The sequence below is a fragment of the Myodes glareolus genome, chromosome X (assembly GCF_982192425.1).
Source record: "Myodes glareolus chromosome X, mMyoGla1.1, whole genome shotgun sequence".
NCBI lineage: Eukaryota > Metazoa > Chordata > Mammalia > Rodentia > Cricetidae > Myodes > Myodes glareolus.
This window is the reverse complement of record NC_142053.1, coordinates 33,167,109-33,187,074: the sequence shown is the minus strand read 5'-3', so window position 1 is coordinate 33,187,074 and position 19,966 is coordinate 33,167,109. Positions and strand designations below refer to the sequence as shown.

Genomic DNA, 19,966 nt, shown 5'->3' with positions numbered 1-19,966 from the left:
GTTTGACGGGATATTTCTTATCTCATGTTCCTCTTTTCCAGAGGGCCGCGCAGGGCAAGGCTAGACCGAGCGCTTGAAAATTTACGTGTTTGAATTAGTGGCTTGGGGTAGATATTACAGAAGATCATAAAGGCTACAAGCGGTCCATGTCTGGCGTTTTTTTATTTATTTGTTTAATTGTTTCTATTCTAAAGGGAAGTAAAACGCGATGACTGTTGTGGGCGCGGTCGGGCAGGTATCAGCGAAAGGGACCACCGGCGTCTGCCACCTCTTTGTCAGCAAGGCCCGGGACTTCCGCTGGGTGGGGAGGTAGGTGGGGCGGGAAATCTAAAACCGAACTCCCAGCTTCCGTCACTCCCCGTGGGCGGTGCTCCCCTTTGACCCCTCGCTCGCGAGCCACACATCCGGGCCACTGTTACTAGCGAGGGGAAGATGGCGGCCGCAACTGTGCTGGTTCCCGCAGAGTGGATAAAGAACTGGGAGAAATCAGGGAGAGGCGAATTGTGAGTGTTCGGGCTGGGGGAGGGAGCCGGGCGAGCCGAGGCCGGGGCGTTGGCCACATTCGGAAGTGGGGTACAGGGGCCGGGAGTGGGGGGGGTAGCGGCGCCCCCTCCCCCACCCGGGCGACGGTTGGGGATGGTTGGTAAGGAGTTTCGAACTGCGGGAGGAGCGGAGCCGGTAGCCTCCGCCGAGCGACTTCCCCGACCTCCCCGAAAGCCCCGCCGTCCGCCGGAGCCCCGCTTCCTTTGGTCTCTAAGCAGAACTTCCGTCTTGGCCCCCAGGTCCCCCTATGCTCCTGCTCTGTCTCTTTTTTTTTGTCTCTCTTTGGTTTGACTCGGTTCACTTGACTGCTTTTCTCTCCGTGGGTTCGCGTCCGGGGCTGTTGGGTCCATACTTGACATTTTTTCTCTCTGTCCCATTTCATCACTCTGCACCCAAGCCGACTCCTGTAGTTTGTCGCCTGGCCTCTCTCCTGTGCTCGAAGTCTTAGGAGGGCGAACTGTCCCGAACTCTGTCCAGTCCTAGCTGCCAGTGGCAGAAGAACACGGGGCGTCAGGGACAGCCAGGCTTGGCACCTCTGGTTTCTTGGGGAGCGCCAGCTTGTACTGCCCTGGCCCTGAGGTCCTTGGGGAAGTGTGGCAGGGATTGCTGCTTTTCGCCAAGTCCCTACCGGCATGTAACCTCCGAGTGGTTTCGAACTGGATTCAACTTTTCATTCTCAAATGTTGATGAAGCCCCATTTTGGCCTGGAATTGTAGCTAATTCTGGTCACCCTTGAAGCCTTTTTTTTTTTTTTAAAGCACTTTAGAATGTTTTGTTACCTTTAAATCGTAAACTTTGTTTTGTAACCTCCCGGTGACAGAAAACCTCTACTGTGGCCAGTCACCCCCACTCCCCGTTTAAGTAGCAAAATTAACCATTGATTTGAAAAGAAAAAAAAAGTGCTGATTCGTCTTGGAAATTTAGTAGCCAGTCCTAAAGGAGATTAATTCTTGTTAGCTGTTTGGGTTGTCTCCCTTCACTCCCACACTCCCACACTCCAGTCCAGTGTCAGGTTCCCAGTTGCTAGCGGGAAGATAGGAATCTCTGAAACTTTGCAGTGCGGGATCTTACTCTTGTAAAAGGACTTACTCCCGCCGACAGCTCCCTGTGCTGTTCTGTGAAACTTAGCAGTGGGAGTCCTAGAATTGGATTGTCGGAATAAGTGACTAGATTAGTCCAGTTAACTAGCTGAGTGACCTTGGTAAATTCTTAACCACTTCGGCTGTTTCCCCTTGAGTAAATTGGGAATAATAAACACTCTACTGAAAGGATTGTTGTGAAGACTAAATGCCTGTAAAGCACTTGGCATATAGCAAGTGCTCAAGTGATAGCTATTAAAAGTAATATTATTCCAGCTTTTAGATATTTAAACTTCTCAGGACAGCTCTTGCACTTAGAGGCTCTCCCTTTTTGGTTAGCAATTAATTGGCCTCTGGCTTCACATGTGTTTGCTCATGTATGCCAATGAATTGAGAGGTTCTTGAAGAAAAGCGATGACATCTCTTAGTTCTTTTGGTTCAACATCTCCTTCAGCATATACTTAGAGTGCCCTAGTGTTTTGTTAACTCGCAGGTATAAGATAAGCTCTCATTTTTAATTTTTATGTGTTATTTAACACATACCTATGAGGTGCCTCGAGTGCTGAGAAGGCAGGATGGGAAGCAACACAACTAAACTATCCTATATTTGTGGGTAATCCTTCCCAAACAAATAACCCAGTTCATCGTTATTTACTGTCTACAGACTATTTATTCATTTATGGACGGTCATGTTTGTGGGCTGCTCAGCTTCCTTCTAGGTGGATTTCATGTGTGTGTGTGTGTGTGTGTGTATGTGTGTGTGTATATATGTGTATTTATATTTGGTAGTACGTGCTTCATCAGTGAGCTACGTGCACAGGGCTAGCTGTTTTTTTTTTAAAGACAGTTCAATGTTTTTGCTTCCACCTTAAAATAAGTATTAGGAATAGGAGGAGTTCTGCCTGCTTTGCCTCTGATTGGCAATGGTTGGAGAAAAACAAAGTGATGTATGAAGTCAAGACTACCTAGTTAAAATGGAATTTTGGGTTTATGTATTTTTACACGATCTATGCTACCTAGTGTTAAAAAAACTACTTACTGTACTTAGGATTTTCATGTGTGTATTTATTGCATAGCTTGTGGAATGTGGTTTAAATTATAGTAGATCCAAATCAGTGTGATCAGCTTAATGATTATATTAATAGATATAATTCCTTTTATATTAAGAGGACCTATCTCATTTTTTGAGACAATGACCTTGTAGCCCATGCTGACCTTGAGTTTATAATCCTCTTCTGGGTGCTAAGATTATAGGCATGTACCACTATACTAGCTGAGAATTTAAAATTGGATGGCATAGCTGGGTGTGGTTGTTAACACCTGTAATCCTAGCACTTGGGAGGATGAGGGAGGAGGCCTGTAGGTTTGAGGTCAGCAGGGGCTACACAGTGAAACCTTTTCACAAATAAAACAACAAAAGCCAAAAGAAAATTAAAGCTTCATAGACTGGAGAGATGTCTCATGAGGTTAGGAGTGCTTATAGTGCGTCTAGAGGACCTGAGTTCAATTTTCAAAACCCACATCTGATGGTTCACAGTTGCCTGGAATTCCAGCTCCATGGGATGTTACACCTCTGACCTCTTCAAGTACCTGTATTGCACGTATACCCAAACACACAAGCACACACATACACACAACTAAAAATAATCTATAAAAATCCAAAAGCTGAAACTGTGTAATATAATGAAATATTTTAAATTTTGTCTTACTGGTGGATGGACCTAGAGGCCTGTACATACTAGGTAAGTACTACTACTGAGCTATATCTTCAACCCTTTACAAAATTATTTACATTAGCATACAAAGCAATAGTTTTTTTCATGACAATTTCATCCATATATCATACTTTAATTTGCTGACTTTTTCTCTACTACTTTTCTCTACCCGCCTCTTACTGGTCACCTTTCTCCTCCTAACTAGTCCTGCCGTTTGCTTTTATATCTTGTATATTCCATTATCTACTCTTTTTTTTTCTTTTCAATTTGAGACAAGGTCTCACTATGTAGCCATGGCTGGCCAGGAACTCACTTTGTAGACCAGGCTGATAAGTGCTGGGATTATAGGCATATACCACCATGGTTCTCCTCCATTACCTACTCTTAATCTAACCATTTCTTTCTTTTAAGGTCTCTCCATCTCTCTTGTCTCTTTCTTCTTTTATGACATATGTAAATATGTACATTTAAAAACATGATATCTGTCTCTCTTAGTCTAGGTAATTTTCCTTAAAATAATACACAATTTCCTGTTCTGTTTTCCTGCAAATTTCATTTTCCTTTATGTCCAGCCTGTTTTGTATCCCTCTCCCCTTTTTTTTCAAAACGGGGTTTCTCTGTGTAGCCCTGGCTGTCCTGGAACTAGCTATTTAGACCAGACTGGCCTCAAACTCACAGAGAGCTCCTGAGTGCTGGGATTAAAGGTGTGCACCACCACTGCCAGGTGGTTACTGTTGCTGCGGCTCTTCCCTTTTTTAAAGACACTTAAATGACTTAAGTAACTAATAGTCTATTTTTTTTTTTGATTTTTCAAAACAGGGTTTCTCTGTAGCTTTGGAGCCTGTCCTGGAACTAGTTCTTGTAGATCAGCCTGGGTTCAAACTCACAGAGATCCGCCTGCCTCTGCCTCCCGAGTGCTGGGATTAAAGGCATGCCAAAGTTTAATATATCCCAGGCTGATTTGTAACTTTGAAGCCCAGGGTGACCTTGAATTCATTATCTTCCTGCTTCAGCCTCTTGTCTATTGGGATCGCAGGCGTGTGCCACCACGCATAGCTGATAATTTATTTAAAAGAAGAACAAGTGCTTTCCAGCCCTCAAGTTTTTCTTTTGAAAAGTATTTTTAAAGTGTTTTTTTTTTCCTGAGACTAGTCTCTTCTGTGTAACCCTGGCTGTCCTGGAACTCGATTTGTAGGTACGTAGACCAGGCTGGCCTTGAACTCAGAGATCTGCCTGCCCTCCTCCCAAGTTAGTGCTGGGATTAAAGGGGTGTGCCACCACACCCGGCTTTTTAAAGTGTGTTTTCAAAAGTTTTCATGAGATTGCCAAGTTTTTCTTATCTGTAGTATGATAGCAGGATATAGCTATTGTGAGAGTTATACAGTGTCCATAATACTAAAAGCGGCACGATGCTGGAAGTAAGTTCCTGGAAGTAAGTTCAGAGGTAAAGCAATTTGCATAGCATACTCAGAGTCCCTGGGTTTGATCCTCAGCACTGAAAAAAGAAAAAACAAAACCCAAAGGAAAATAGCAGCAACAACAAAACCTAACATAAACTGTATGGGGCATTTTATTATTTTTTTTTAAATGAAATATTCCTTAAATTTTTTTTTTTTTCGAGACAAGGTAGCTTTGGAGCCTGTCCTGGAACTTGTAGACCAGGCTGGCCTGGAATGCACAAAGATCTGCCTGCCTCGGTCTCCCAAGTGCTGGGAATATATTCCTTATTTTTTTATTTCTGGTACTATGACCACAATCTGCATGTAATGAAAAAGTGCTAAGGCAGAGACCTTAGGAGTGCACATCTAATTGACATTTTACTGTATTAATCAATAGTTACATTTTTTTCAAAATGTGCCTATGACAGCTCTAAACAAAGGATTTCCTATTCAGACTGCAGTAGTAACTTACGACTATAGATCGTCTTTGCTTCTGTCTCAGACTTTTAGACTTATTGTCTGAACGTAACCTGCAGTTTCCCTGACAACTCTCCAGCTAACAGTAGAACCCTTTTCTGGTGTCTTAAAACCTTTTACTGTGTCCATCACCACTGGGACTTCCAGAGCTTTAAAAAAACTGTTTTATTTTTTGAAATTATAATGTGATTACATCATTTCCCCTTCCTTTTCTTTCAAACCCTTCCATATAACTCATCTTGCATGCTTTCAAATTCATAACTGCCAGAGGTTCTAAAGGAGGACAAATGTATAACTGCTCAATGAAAAGCAATTGTCTATTATATAGAAAATCTTGGTTTTGAAGAATAAGCTTTGTTAGATAATAAAGCAGAAAAGTAAAATAATTTTTGTCTATCCAAACAGTCCATCCCTCATATACCTATACACTATTAGTTTCTAGAGAGTATATGTATACATATATACATATATATTTAAAATTGTAGTGTGTGTATGTGCGCACATGTGTGCAATTGTGCATGCTAGGATGGAGGTCAGAAGAAAATTTGTGGTAGTTGTTTTTTTCCTTTCACCATGTGGGACCAGGGCATCGAATTCAGGTCATCAGGCTTGACAGCAAGTCCCTTTACCCACTAAGACACCTCTCTGGCCACCAAATATATTTTTAGATAATTATAGAACTTCTAGGGCTAGAGAGGTGGCTCAATGTGAGAACATTGACTGCTCTTGCACAGGACCAGAGTTTTATTCCCACTGTCCATGTTGGGTTACCAGTTACAAGTGTAGTTGCAAAGGAACCCATCACCTCTAGCATTCTTGGACACCTGTACATGCACACACTCAAAGACACACATAATTAAAAGTAATAAAAATGAATTCTTATGGGCTGAAGAGATAATTCAGCAGTTGAGAACACTTACCTCTCTTAAGTCCCTGGGATTCCAGCACTAGGATGAGGCCCTACAACTGCCCATAACTGTAGTTCCAGGGGATGTGTCACCCTCTTCTAATTTTGCAGACTCTTGCATGCATGCACATGGTGCACATACATACACTTAACCACACATGCATGCACAAGAAAAAAATCTTAAATCTTTAAAAAAATTATAAAACTTCTAGCATGATTTTTTTTCCCTAAGAGGTATGAGTACAGTAAAGGGATCATAGAAGTAGTTGTTTTATTCGGTAGTTCTTAAGTAGCTTGGGTATGCCTGGAACTTGCATAGTTCAAGCTGGCCTAGAACTGATAATTCTCCTACTTTAATGTCCTAAGTGCTTGGTCCCCATCTCCTGCAACTTTTTTTTTTGAGACTGGGTATCCAGTCTGTATTCCAGGCTGGCCTTGAACTGGCTGTGTGCCGAGGATAACCTTGAATTTCTGATCTCGTCCTTCACTTCTCAAGTGCAAGGGTTGCATATGGATCAATGATATCACAGCTAGTTTAGGTGGCACTGGTGATGAAACCCAGGGCCTCACTCTAACAGCTGAGCTACATGTCTGGCCCTGAAACCTTTTCTAATTTGATTTTCTATTTTAACTTGTATTCATGAACTAAATGTTAAGTCTTGGTCTATTTTTCTGATAATATAAATTCATTCTTCAGAAAATGTTGATGATTAGGAAGTTATTACGTTACCACTTTTTGCTTGCTAAGTTATTTTATGATGGTGAAGTAGAGTGAGTGCCATTAGTGCAACTGATGTTTCCTACTTACAAAGGTAGAGCTTTTGTTAATTTGTCTTTTACAACAGTTCTTGCTCTCTTTATAAATGCATCTTTCCACAAGGCACAATGATTTTGTCCTAGTATTCATTTTAGAGGGTAATATTTGTTATAGCATTGATAATAGAGAAAGCACATTGCTTAAACAAATTTAACCTTTTGTTTTATAAAAAAAACTAAGTGAAGCATAGATGAATATCAGCCTCTTGTGTGAAGCAAATTTGTAAGCTTTTAGTATAAGTAATTCAGGCTTGTTTGTGTTCCATTTTTGCTGAAAAAAATGGGAAGTAAGATGAAAAGCTAGGGACTGGAGAGATGGCTCAGAGCTTAAGAGCACTGGCTGGTCTTCCAGAGGATCTGAGTTCAGTTCCCAGTGTCCACAACAAAACAAAACAAAAAAGAAGCATTCACAGTGTACTTCTGAAATTATTAGAAGAACATTTCATTCAGATTTTCACAGATCTTTGACAGAAAGTAGATTTCTGTTCATGCTCGCAGGTAGTTGAGGCAACATTTCCATAAGAGTACAAAACGAGTTTGAAAAGTGGAAAAACTGGTAAACTCAAATAGTAAAAGAGGAAAATATTACTGATTTTTAAACTGAGATAGAACATTTGAATAATTTTAAGGCCATATTAGAAAGGGCAACTATTCAAGGTCATTTTGTTTGTCATCCTCCTGTAATGTGGTTTACTAGAAGTGTTTGACAGATAAAACAGTAAGGCAGATGCAACATTTAGAACCAATTAATTGTAAGTATATTTGCTGGTCTACTATTAGTGGATTGCTTAGGAAACACATAGTTAAATCTGTACCTGGAAAAAAAAGTGTTTTTTTTTTTGTTTTGTTTTGTTTTGTTTTTTGGTTTTTTTTTTTTTTTCTCCGAGACAGGGTTTCTCTGTAGCTTTGGACACTGTCCTGGAATTCGCTCTGTAGACCAGGCTAGCCTCGAACTCACAGAGATCCACCTGTCTCTGCCTACCAAGTGTTGGCGTTACAGGTGTGAGCCGCCACTGCCTGGTGAAAAATTCTTTTTGAGACAGAGTACTCCTATATCCTAGGTCTGTTTTTGAACTTTACATCTTCCTGTCTCAGGTATCAGGATCACTATTGACTAGATCTGCGATTCTTCTTGGGAAAGTTTTTACTGCTTGTTTTTTGTTTTCTAGTACATAAAGAATTCTCATTTTATAGTAAGGCAACACACATATCTGTTATGCAAGTGAATTGACTGAATATGATAACCCATTAATGATTTTGTACACAATTTGAACAAATCTTTGAGGTGCTAATTAATAGCTTACGATGACAGTATTATCTTCAGGCTAATAAATGTGCTTGCGGCCTAGTGAGTGGATAATATAGAATGACATTTCAATTATTCCCTAGTTATGTAATGATGACTGTACCATAGGTGGGAGTATGGAACACTGATACAATCCGTCCTCAATCATTGGAAGGCTTATTGAAAAAGACAAGTGTGTTAACATTGCTGAAAGCTGTAGAAGATGAAGCTGTTGAAAATGTGAGGAAACAAAAGCATTTGTCATGAGAAGGAGAAAAAAGTTTCTACACCCTCCTTTTTTGAGACAGGATTTTACTCTGGATTCCACACTGGCCTTGAACTTGAGTAAACTCTGCCTCAGTATTTCAGGGGCTTGCGTTTTCAAGTGCATCAAGTGTTACAGATGGCTCCAATTTCTTTCTTTTTTTTCCCCTCCGTCCTACCTTTCTTTGAACATATCATGCATCCCAGGCTTGCCTCAAGCTTACTGTTATAGCTCAGGTTGACCTTCAACTTCTGATCTTCCTGCTACCATCTCCCAAGGTCTGGAATTCCAGGTGTGTGTCCCATACCAGGTTGGTGTGCTGCAGGGTATCAAACCCAAGGCTTCTATATGCCAGGTAATCACTCGATCATCTGAGCCACATCCTCAGCCCATGGTAAGTTTTCTGTACATATGTACAAAGCTGAGTACCCCAAACATTGGGAAGGCAGAGTCAAGAGGATCAGGAGTTCAATGCCAACTTCAGCTTCATAATGAGTTTAAGGTTAGGTTGGGGTATGTGGACTTTGTGTCCAAATCAAAATCCAAAAAACCCTCCAACAATAATACCTGTATACAGTGTGTAATCTTCAGACAAGGGTAATCTCAGGTGATCCTCAACCTTTCTATTGCTGCAACTCTTTAATACAGTTCCTCATGTTGTGGTGGCCCCCAATCATAAAATTATTTTGTTGCTACTTCATAACTATAATTCTGCTACTTTAATGAATCATAATGTAAATATCTGCTATGTAGGATATCTGATATACGTATGCCCCTTGTGAGTGTCAAGACCCACAGGTTAAGAACCTCTGCCTCAGCTATTTAGTTTTTCTTTGTACTGAGAACACATGAAAATTCTCGCTACTGCCATTTTTTCTTTTGAGACAGGGTCATATTCCACGGGCCGTCTTGCTAGTCCTGTCTGATATTTTTTACTAGTTAAATAAATTTTTAATAGGTGGCCATGGGTGGTCAAAAATTTATAATGGAATTTTTAAATTTATGCAGATATAATTAGTAATTGCTTTTCATTGGCCTTTTATTCTTAATTTTGAAAATAATTCTGTTACTGGGATTGATGTTACTTGGGGCAGAAAAATCATAGTTTTTGGTTTGCCTGGGCTACAGTGTAACTTCAAGGCTAGCTTGATAAACTTGGCAAGACTATCAAAAGAAAAAGAAAACAGAAGAGTGATTATGATTTGTCTTATTGATGCAGTACTTGCCTAGCTTATGCAAGGCCCTGGGTTCAATCCCCAGTAGCACAACAGCAAAGAAAAGCAACATGTAAGTGAATGTGGATCAGCAGATGTTTATTGTGTTTACTTTTTCTAACCAAGAATGGAGTATTAAGATATATGATACCGAGTGGCAAGGTGTAGGTATGATAATAGATGGTTTCTGTAGGCGATGGTTTTGTAGCATCATATTAGCGTAAGATAGGATATATAAACAGAATCTGTAAGCTTTTTCCTCCAGTGCACATGCCAGGGACATGCTCAACCCACTCATAAATTTGAGAGGGAGTGAAGGGGGTACAGGAGTTGGAGGTGAGAAAGAGTAGGGTAGAAATGATGGAATTACAGTACTCATGAAATTCTCATAAAAGAAAGAAAGAAACTCTTGTAATAGGAATTCATTGATTCTCTTCCTTTACTTTAAAAGGTCAGCATGGCTGGTCATGGTGGTACATGCCTTTAATCACAGCACTAAGAAGGCAGGAACAGGCACATCTCTGACTTCAGAGGCAGACTGGTTTACAGAGTTAGTTCCAGGCCAGCCAGGACTACATATGAGACAATATCTCAGAGAATGTTGATCTGTAAGATTTTCTTCTAATTTCCTTTTCTTTCTTCCTTCCTTTCTTTCTTTCTTTCTTTCTTTCTTTCTTTCTTTCTTTCTTTCTTTCTTTTTTTTTGTTTTTTGAGACAGGGTTTCTCTGTAGCTTTGGAACTTGTCCTGAAGCTAGCTCTTGTAAATCAGGCTGGCCTCAAACTCACAGAGATCTGCCTGCCTCTGTCTCCTGAGTGCTGGGATTAAAGGCATGCACTGCACGGCCAGATTTTCTTCTAATTTCTAAATTGTGAAATTGAACAACAATATAGAGTAGTGCCTAAATTCTAATGTGTAGAGCTTAGAGAATTATGCAATTCAAATGCAAGTTAGGTATAGGAATAAATACCTATAAACCAACATTTAGAAACTAAAACACAGGAGTCATGAATTTGAGGCCAGCCTCAGCTACATAGCAGACCTAGTATCAAAAAGCTATATAACAGCTAGACTTCTTGGGCATACATTTAATCCCAGCACTCAGAGACATGCAAATTTCTATGTGTTCAAAGCTAGCTGGGCTTCTATTTAGTGAGTTCCAGCCAGCTAAGGTTACATAGGAAGACCCTGTTTCAAAACAAAACAAAACAAAAAGCAAATTAACAAAACAACATATACCAAAATGAATGTACCACCTATTTTACATTACCACCAGGATAATATCACCTCTTTCTGATCTCTCTTTTCACCTTCTCTGTGGTATTCATCATTTTGACATTTATGTTTTGCTCCTCCATATTTCACCTCATGAATTCTGGAATTAGTGCATGTGTCAACATACCTGACTTTTAAAGTTAGTGTCACATAGTAATGAGGATTTGAAGATTGGCCAGTCTGAGACAGGAGGATCAGGAATTCAAGGTGTTAGCCTAGAAAACATGAGACCTTGTTTCAAAAACAAGAGCATCAAAAAAAAAATAATAAACTTAGAAAAAAAAGTCAGTGTTATTTGTATGCAATAGAATACTTCATTGGTGGTTTATTTTTTTTAGATCTTATTTATTTATTATGTATACAGTATTCTACCTGCATGACAGAAAATGGCACCAGATCTCATTGTAGATGGTTGTGAGCCACCATGTGGGTGCTGGGAATTGAACTCAAGACCTGGAAGAGCAGCCAGTGCACTTAACTGCTGAGCCATCTCTCTAACCCTTCAATCTTCTGTCTTTTGTCTGTTTTTCCATTTAATTTTTCTTTGCTCTCTTGAGGTTCTTCATGTTGTTTGTGGGTTATGCATGTTCTTAGTACATATTTAGTCTTAAAACAGTGTCCTTAAACATTTTTTTGAGGTTCTGTCTTGATTGTGTAGCGTTTGGTGTCCTGGAACTCTGTAGCCTAGGCTGGATTCTAACTCATGACAAATTTTCCTTTCTCCGCCTCTCATGTGTTAGTATGTGCTAGGAATATGCCATTATGTTTGGTTAATAGTGATCTTTTTGTTGTTTGTTTTTGAGATAAGGTCTGGCTATGTAACCCATGATGGTCTGAAATTAATGATTAACATCTGCCACTACACTTGGGATTAATGGTGACTTGTGAACAAAAAATAATTCATTTTAATATTGTCAAATATATCCATTACTTGCTATATTAGTACCCTTTTTGCTTACTTAATGTTTCTTAATGTCTTTCTTTCCCACTTTCTTGTTCTTTTTTTCTTTTTTCCTGAGACAGGGTTTTATGCTAGTCCAGGCTTTTTCCTGAACTAAAGAAAATCTTTCTGCCTCAGTCCTCTGAGTGTTGGAATGCTCCTTCTTGACTACGAGGTTAATGAAGTTGTCCTATATTACTTTAGGAATTTAATTTTACTTTTTAAATATTAATGATACTGGTTGATTATCATAGAAAAGAAATTGAATATATATGTCCCCGCAAAAGAGATATGCATGGTAAATTGTGCATCCTGGAAGTTCAACAGTGTCATTTATAAAGGAAATGAAATAAAAGCCAAAATTTAACTTCATATTACATCAGATAAGTTTGTTGAAAAAAATAGCAATGGGATCTTGATCTGTAATCTACCCTGGAACTCACTGTGTAAGCTAGTCTGGGCTCAAATTCAAGGCAATCTTGCTTCCACCTCAGGAACGCTGGTATTAATGACACTCATCTTCTTTTCTTTTCCTTTTTTTAGTTTTTCAAAAATTATTATTTTGTGTATGTGACTGTGTGTGGCATATACATGTGTGCGCACATGCATGTGCGAGAGCTATTGCATGCATGTGGTGGTCAGAGAACAACTTTGTGGAGTCACTTCTCTCCTCCCACCTTTGTGTAGGTTCCTTGGATTAAATTCAAACTCTCAGGCTTGGTGGCAAGAGCCTTTATCTTGCCAGCCGTTCATTTTTCAGTTTTTGTTCATGGCATTGATTTATATTGTGAGTTAGGGATTGTAATAGGTCGTTGTGATTGAAGTTATGAAGAAAATGTAGCCTCATCTAGCTAAATAGTTGGCAAGGGCACTACAACTGTATTGGACTTTTTTGTAATTATGCGTATTATTGTTTGATGGTATGTTAAAATTCTCTTTCTCTCTCTGTGTGAATATGTGTGTGTGCTTGTGTATTTTCTCCCTTCATCTTCACGTGGTTCCCAGGGATTGCACTTAGCCCCTGTGCTTAGTCATCATCTCACTGGCCCTGCTTTTCATTTTTTTATTGTTATTTTTAAAGACAGATTCTGTGTTGTCCTGGCTGGTTAGAATTCAAGGGCTCAGGTGATCCTTTTTCTCTATACCCCAAGATATAAAATCTATTTATATCTCTTTCATTTGGAGTGGATCTTTTATCCATGTGTCTGTCATTTTATAACATCATGCATTGGCCACTTGAAACTTTTTTTCGCTGTATTATGTAGCTCTTTCAAATATTGGAAATACTAAGTTTAAATCGCCTTAGTGTTGGGTATGATGGTGCATACCTGTAAAACGCCAGTGCTCAGAAAGCAGAGACAGGAGGACTATTGCAAGTCCAAGTCAGCCTGGTCTATATAGTCAGCTCTCTGCCAACTAGAACTGTATAGTGAGTCTGCCTTTACCAATACCCCTCTACACACAAAAGTTAAAGAAAAGAAACTAAAACAGAAATCCCTAAAACAGATGCACCCCCCCAAAGAAATACAGAGTAGTGATGTTTTGATACATTGTAAATAAAATCTATTTATATCTCTTTCATTTGGAGTGGATCTTTTATCCATGTGTCTGTCATTTTATAACATCATGCATTGGCCACTTGAAACTTTTTTTCACTGTATTATGTAGCTCTTCCAAATATTGGCAAATTTCATTGTAGAATATCGAAAGTGCATTCTTTATTTTCACCACCAAAGCTGATTAGGGAAACCTTTATGATGAAAGTAGTCATCACTATAGTGGTAGAAATGAGTTTTTCAAAATTCTTTAAGTTTGAAAGCTTAGGTTTTATCATTGACAATGAATACTCTGTTGTTTTCCTTGAAGGGACAAACTCAGTTCATTTTTGAGAAAATGGCCTGCCAGGTATCTTTGAGTCGTCATAACTTGTTAGTTGTTTCTCAAGTGGGAAAAAATGGTGTTCTGTAAAAACAAGATAGGTAAGCTTACAGTTAAAAACGGCTGTGTGGGACATGTTGGGGACTGTTATAATCCCAGCACTTGGGGTGGTTGAGGTGAGAGAATTACATTGAATTAGAGGTTATTCTAAGCTACACAGTGAGTACTATTCCAAGCCTAAATAAAAAGACCCTGTCTGAGAAAAAAAGATAGATATACAATAGTTTCTATGCAAGCAGCTGTTAATTTAATGCTGAGTAGGAATTTGTTATGCAAACTTCTCATTTTATCAGAGTATCTAAAAAATGGTATTAAAAAATGGCAGCATGGGATGTGGTATTGCACACTTGGAATCTCAGTGTGTGTGACACTGAGGCAGGAGGATCTACTGTGCCAGGCCAGCCTGAACTTAATGATAAGATCCTCTGTCCCCCCAACAAAAAGCCAGGCCAGCACTCCAGAGGCAGAGCCAATGAAATGCATGTCTCAAAAAAACCAAACAAACAAATAGTTCAGAACTCAGGAATATTTTTTTGTAGGTACTGGAGATTGAACTCAGGGCCTGATGCATGGCTAAGAATTGGCTTTCCACTGGTCTGTACTCCAGCCCCATGTTCTGGAATTGCATAAAATAATAATGAATGGAATAAGGATTTTATTCTTAAATAATAGTTATTTAGATAGTCTCTGGGTTGCAACTGTGCTAAAAGATTTTTGAGATTTTAGGGTTGAGTGCTTTTTTTGTCTAGCATGTCTACCAGGCTCTCAGTCAGAAGTGTGGAGATTAAATTGGAGTTAGATACACTTAAGAATTGCTGCCTTAGAAGTGGATGAAATCACCCAGGGTGTGTGTATGGGGGAGAAAGTGATGCTGGTAAGAGCAAAAGCAATCAAATATAAAGACAAATGTGCTTGCAAGCATAAGAGTGATGATTCCTCTGAGAAGTAAAGGGAGGGAGGGAAGAGGTGTTGAACACCCCTAAGCTGAGGTTGGAAATGCTCCGAAATCAGAACTTCTCGAGCCCTGATACCACAAGTAGAAACTTCCATAACTGACATGTTGGAAGAACACAGCTTAAGAACACTGTTTATTTAGCTGTGTCCCAAGAAGAAGATTCTGTTACTCCCTTTCAGCTACAGTCATCCCTTTTCTGTGCATGTCCAGGTTCTCCTATGCAAGTCTGCCTATAGAATAATAAAATGGCATGTCTGGTCCACTGTACAGTAAACTTTGTTGAATGTACAAAATTTTTAAAATATTATATAAGGTTATTCTTACGGGTTTGTTTGTAAAAATGACTTAGCAGTTAATAGCTCTTAACTGCTCTTGGAGAGGATCTGAGTTCAGGTCCTGGCACCTATGTTGGATAGATCATAACTGCCTTTAACTGCAGCTCCAGGGGATCTGTCATCTTCTGTCCTCCACAGGCACATAAACATGGCATACACTAACACAAACATACACACACAAATAAAAATGAATTTTTAAAAAACTACTGTCAGGGAGGCTGGAGAGATGGCTCACCAGTTAAGAGGCTGGAGAGATGGCTCACCAGTTAAGAGCACTGGCTAGTCTTCCAGAGTATCCGAGTTCAATTTCCAGCATCCACATGGCAGCTCACAACTGCCTCTAACTCCTGTTCCAGGGGATCTGACACCCTCACACAGATATACATGTAGGCAAAACACCAATGTCCATAAAATACAAATAAATTATTAAAAAATTACTGTCAGGATATATGTATAAGGTGTGTATGAAACAATGAATTTTGTGTTATACTTCAATCTGTCCTCAGGTGAAAATATTCTGAACTGAGATATGAAAAAACTAAGTTCTGGAACAGTTTTGGTTCTAAGCATTGTAAATAAGGGATACTCCTCCCCACAATATATTAAATCTTGTCATGTGGGTTATCCCTTTTGCTGTTTTGATTGTTTTGTTTTTATTGTGGCATGCATGTTTTCTACTTTGGTCAAGTTCAGTAGTCACCAACTCTTTGTCAATCTTGTTTTATCTATAAGTCCCCTTAATTTTTTTATTGTTTTGTAGCATATAGCTTGTTATCTGTAGTGTTATTGAAGAGGAGAATGCAGTAATGTTTCTGACATTCTATTTCCTCTGGGGTGGTATATTTTTTCATCAGTAGGTAGGACATAATGCTTGTAGTCTGTTTTTATGATGTGAACAGCCATTGACAGATGGTGAATTTTTTTATTAGGCATCTTAAAATGAAGATGTTCTAAGTCTATCATTTGATTGGCATATATTAATTGTACAAAATAATGGACTTGCTTATGATATTTTTATTTATGTATACAATTTACTGTGATCTTACGCAAGTCCAATCACTACCCCTTCTATCTTCCTGCTGCCCTCCCCTAACTGACCCTTTTATGTTATAGCCTTGGGAGAGGAGAGGAGAGGAGAAGAGAGGAGAGGAGAGGAGAGGAGAGGAGAGGAGAGGAGAGGAGAGGAGAGGAGAGGAGAGAGAGAGAGAGAGAGAGAGAGAGAGAGAGAGAGAGAGAGAGATTTCTTATCTAACTTGCCCTCTTATTGGTTGAAATAGTTCAAACTGGAGACATTTTGAGATAGTCTCAAATTTGCTGTTAGCAGAAGCTGATTCTCTCTTCACTTCCTGACTCCTAGGATTATGATCATGTACCACTTTGCCCAGTAGAGACAGTCCTTATCTAGTATTGGGTTACCCCATGTTTACATATAGAGGCAGAAAAAAATTTACGTAAAAAATTATGTCAATTTTCGGAATAATGGCTGATTGTTCTCTTCTAGTTCTGATGGGTTGGAAGATTGGGGTTGGCAGTTTATTTTGTTTATGGTCATAGGTATTTAAATGTGTCTGGGAAATTTTTATATACTTTTTAGGAGATAAAACTTGTTCCTTAGGAATCAGATGTTTTTAGGATTGGAAATTGACAGATTTTTTTTTATTATAGTTTACATTTATGCCGGATCCTCAGTGAAAACAAAAGCCACGACAGTTCGACCTACAGAGGTATGATTTTTCAAAAGTATCTTAGCTATTTATTTTTGGTTTGCTTAACATTATAAATTATTTGATGTTGTGTGTGAAAACTAAAGTTCTAAGAGTGCATGTATAGAAGACCTTACGGTTATTAATATAACTGTAGTTGCAATAAGACTGTACATCTTGAATGCACACATTGTTTCATCTGCCTTTTATAATTGAGATTTTGTACATTTATTTAGATTTCTGTAGTTAGCTGTATCAGTCATAAATGTGAGAGAAAGCTATCCTGGGAAGAAAAACGGGTTTGATTGTATTTGCTCTAGAAAATTTCCACACACCCATTTCAGTGCTTTTACTAAAGCAGGTTGTGTTCAGGTGGTGTCTGGGGAGCTTGTTAAAGGCAGTTGTCATGGAAAACATCAGCAAAGGAGTTGTTTGCTGCGGGTCACAAATAGGATTTATTAAGTAAAATGTTACATAATTAAGCAGGATGTAGGTTTTACTTTTATGGGATTTTGCTGTTTAACATTCGTTAATTTAAAATTAGGCACGTGGATTTGGCAGAAGATAAGCCAAAATAAAGCAATTGTGTCTGATTTATAGTGTTTTCATTTATAGCTTTTATTGCAGATAATCCAATAAGGTTTTTTTTTTCCAGTCTAAAATCAACGTTTTTGTAACTAATAGTCTTTTTTTTTGTTTTTTGTTTTGTTTGTTTGTTTTTGTTTTTGTTTTTTTGGTTTTTCAAGATAGGGTTTCTCTGTAGCTTTGGAGCCTGTCCTGGAACTTGCTCTTGTAGACCAGGCTGGCCTCAAACTCACAGAGATCCACCTGCCTCTGCCTGAGTGCTGGGATTAAACGTGTGAGCCACCACTGCCTGACTAGGGGAGTTTTTAAAAAGCATTTCTTTTTTCACTTTTTTTTCCCCTGAAAAGATTTTGATTTTTTTTTGTCCCTAAAAGGGGATTATAACTAGGCTTTCTTTTAGCTTCTTTGAGGGTGAAATGGGGTGGGACAGGATCTCATGTAGCCAGGTTGACCTGCAACTTGCTGTGTAGATGAATATGGCTTTAAATGCCTGATCCTCCTGCCTCTGCTTCCTGAATGAATGCTGGGACTATGGGCTGGTTGTATACTACCATGCTTGGTGTTTGTGTGTGTTTGGAGGAAGTTTCCTTTGAGGACGTTTTCACTTTGTCATCCCAGGGATTGAACTCAGTCTCTCAGAAATGGTAGGGAATCACTCTACCACTTCAGCTAAATCACCAGTTCCTAGGCTTTCTTTTACATTTGTGTTTTTATTTTTTTTGAAAAGATGTGTCATGTAGCCTGTGTTGGCTTGGAACTTGATAAGTGTGCTGAGGTTGGCCTTGAACTGTAGATCTTTCTGTCTGCCTTTATCTCCCCAGTGCTTGAATTATGAGCTCCAAGCACCTGCCATTATATACCCAGTTTTATGTCATGCAACACAGGGCAAGGAAGAACTTTACCAACTAAGTTATGTCAGTAACCCTCTATTAGTATTTTTTTAGAGATATTTTGTTTTTTCACATTTAATGATTTGAAGGAGAAAAAAATTCAGTATGTGGAAATAAAAACAGTCAACTTCTTACTCCTCACTCCATAAAAGACTTTTTGTTTGAGGAAATGGGTCCGCGATAATAGCGTGGTTCGTTCGTTCGTTCGTTCGTTTGTTCTTTCTTTCTTTCTTTCTTTCTTTCTTTCTTTCTTTCTTTCTTTCTTTCTTTCGGCATGGGTTTTTTATAGTTGACAATTCTCATAAAATTGCCATTTTTGTATGTATACACATTTTTTTGGTTTGAATTCTGATAGAAATCGACAAGAAAGAAATTAGATTTTTGGAAGGAATGCTCTATCATATTTACTCCTTAGGTTTCATTGTAGCCCTGAGGTTGAATTGACTATATTCTGAATATATTTAGACCAATCTGTGAAGGTAGCTGGTGAGGAAATGGTTAATTTTGTTTATGTCTTGTTATAGCATAGTGTATTCATATAAAATATTTCTGAAGACTTCAAGAATATGGCCGAAATGTTTTAAAATGAGTTTGTGGGTCAGGAATGATTGTACATGTGTAAATAGGGTTGAGGCAGGATTACCCTTCAGAACTTAATGAGACCCTGTCTAAAATTAAAAATGGCTAGTGATGTAGATAATTGGTATAACACTTGCTTAGGGCACATTAAGTCGGCCAGGACTATCAGAAAAGAAAACGAAGTATTGAAGAGGAATCAAAATACTAAATGATATATATAGTAGATATGTGAATATGTGAAATGTGCAGTCATGGAAAGAATCTATGCTTAACTACTAGTCATATTAGAGCAGAGAAGGAAGGATTAACTTTTTCCTAACCTCGCTAGTATTGTTTTTGTAGAACTAGAAAGATAAGTTGCCAGAGAGAACTGTTATAAATGTTTTATTTTTGATGTTTATAATAATTGTGAGAAATAAATAGATTTTCCAGGAGAGTTTGCCTTTCTTGTTAAAGAGGCTGCCTTTACACTTACGTCTTTTATGTTCAACAGATTTTCAACAAGCTCTCTATGAGTTGTCATACCACGTCATTAAAGGAAATTTAAAGCATGAACAGGCATCTAGCATTCTTAATGACATTAGTGTAAGTATATATATTTACAACAATAATATCTCTTCACTTTTGATATAAAGATTTTTGCAGTGTAGAACATACATTTTCCAAAATAATGATTGTTTTGAGGTAATATTAGTAAGAAATTTTTACCAAACAGCAGTTGGTATTTTAGTCTTTTTGTCTGATTGTCAGGAAGAAAAGGTTATACAAACTGGGTAAGCAAAATGACAAAACTGTGACGAAGTGAGTGTTCTTAATTAATGTTTTAACTCTAAAAATAGTTTAAGTATTTTCTTCAAATGTTATTTTTTGTAATTATAATTAAAAATTTCTTAAACTTAAGGATTAAATTATTTTAAATTGTGGTTTCATAGCTCTGACATTCATTTGTATCTGCTTCCTACTTATTTTTAGAAAATAACAGATTTTTTTAAACCTTTAAGTGGCTAATTTCATTTTTATTTACATTT

General features: G+C 38.4%; 1 protein-coding gene across 1 annotated transcript in view; it reads left to right on the top strand.

The window, feature by feature from the left end:
- The first annotated feature begins 374 nt into the window (after positions 1–374).
- Positions 375–19,966, top strand: part of Thoc2 (THO complex subunit 2) — a 106,051-nt gene continuing 86,459 nt past the window's right edge. Inside the window, 3 exon segments of the mRNA XM_087903014.1 lie at positions 375–503; positions 16,847–16,905; positions 19,432–19,523. Coding sequence (XP_087759140.1) covers positions 433–503; positions 16,847–16,905; positions 19,432–19,523 — 222 coding nt within the window. The 5' untranslated portion in view covers positions 375–432.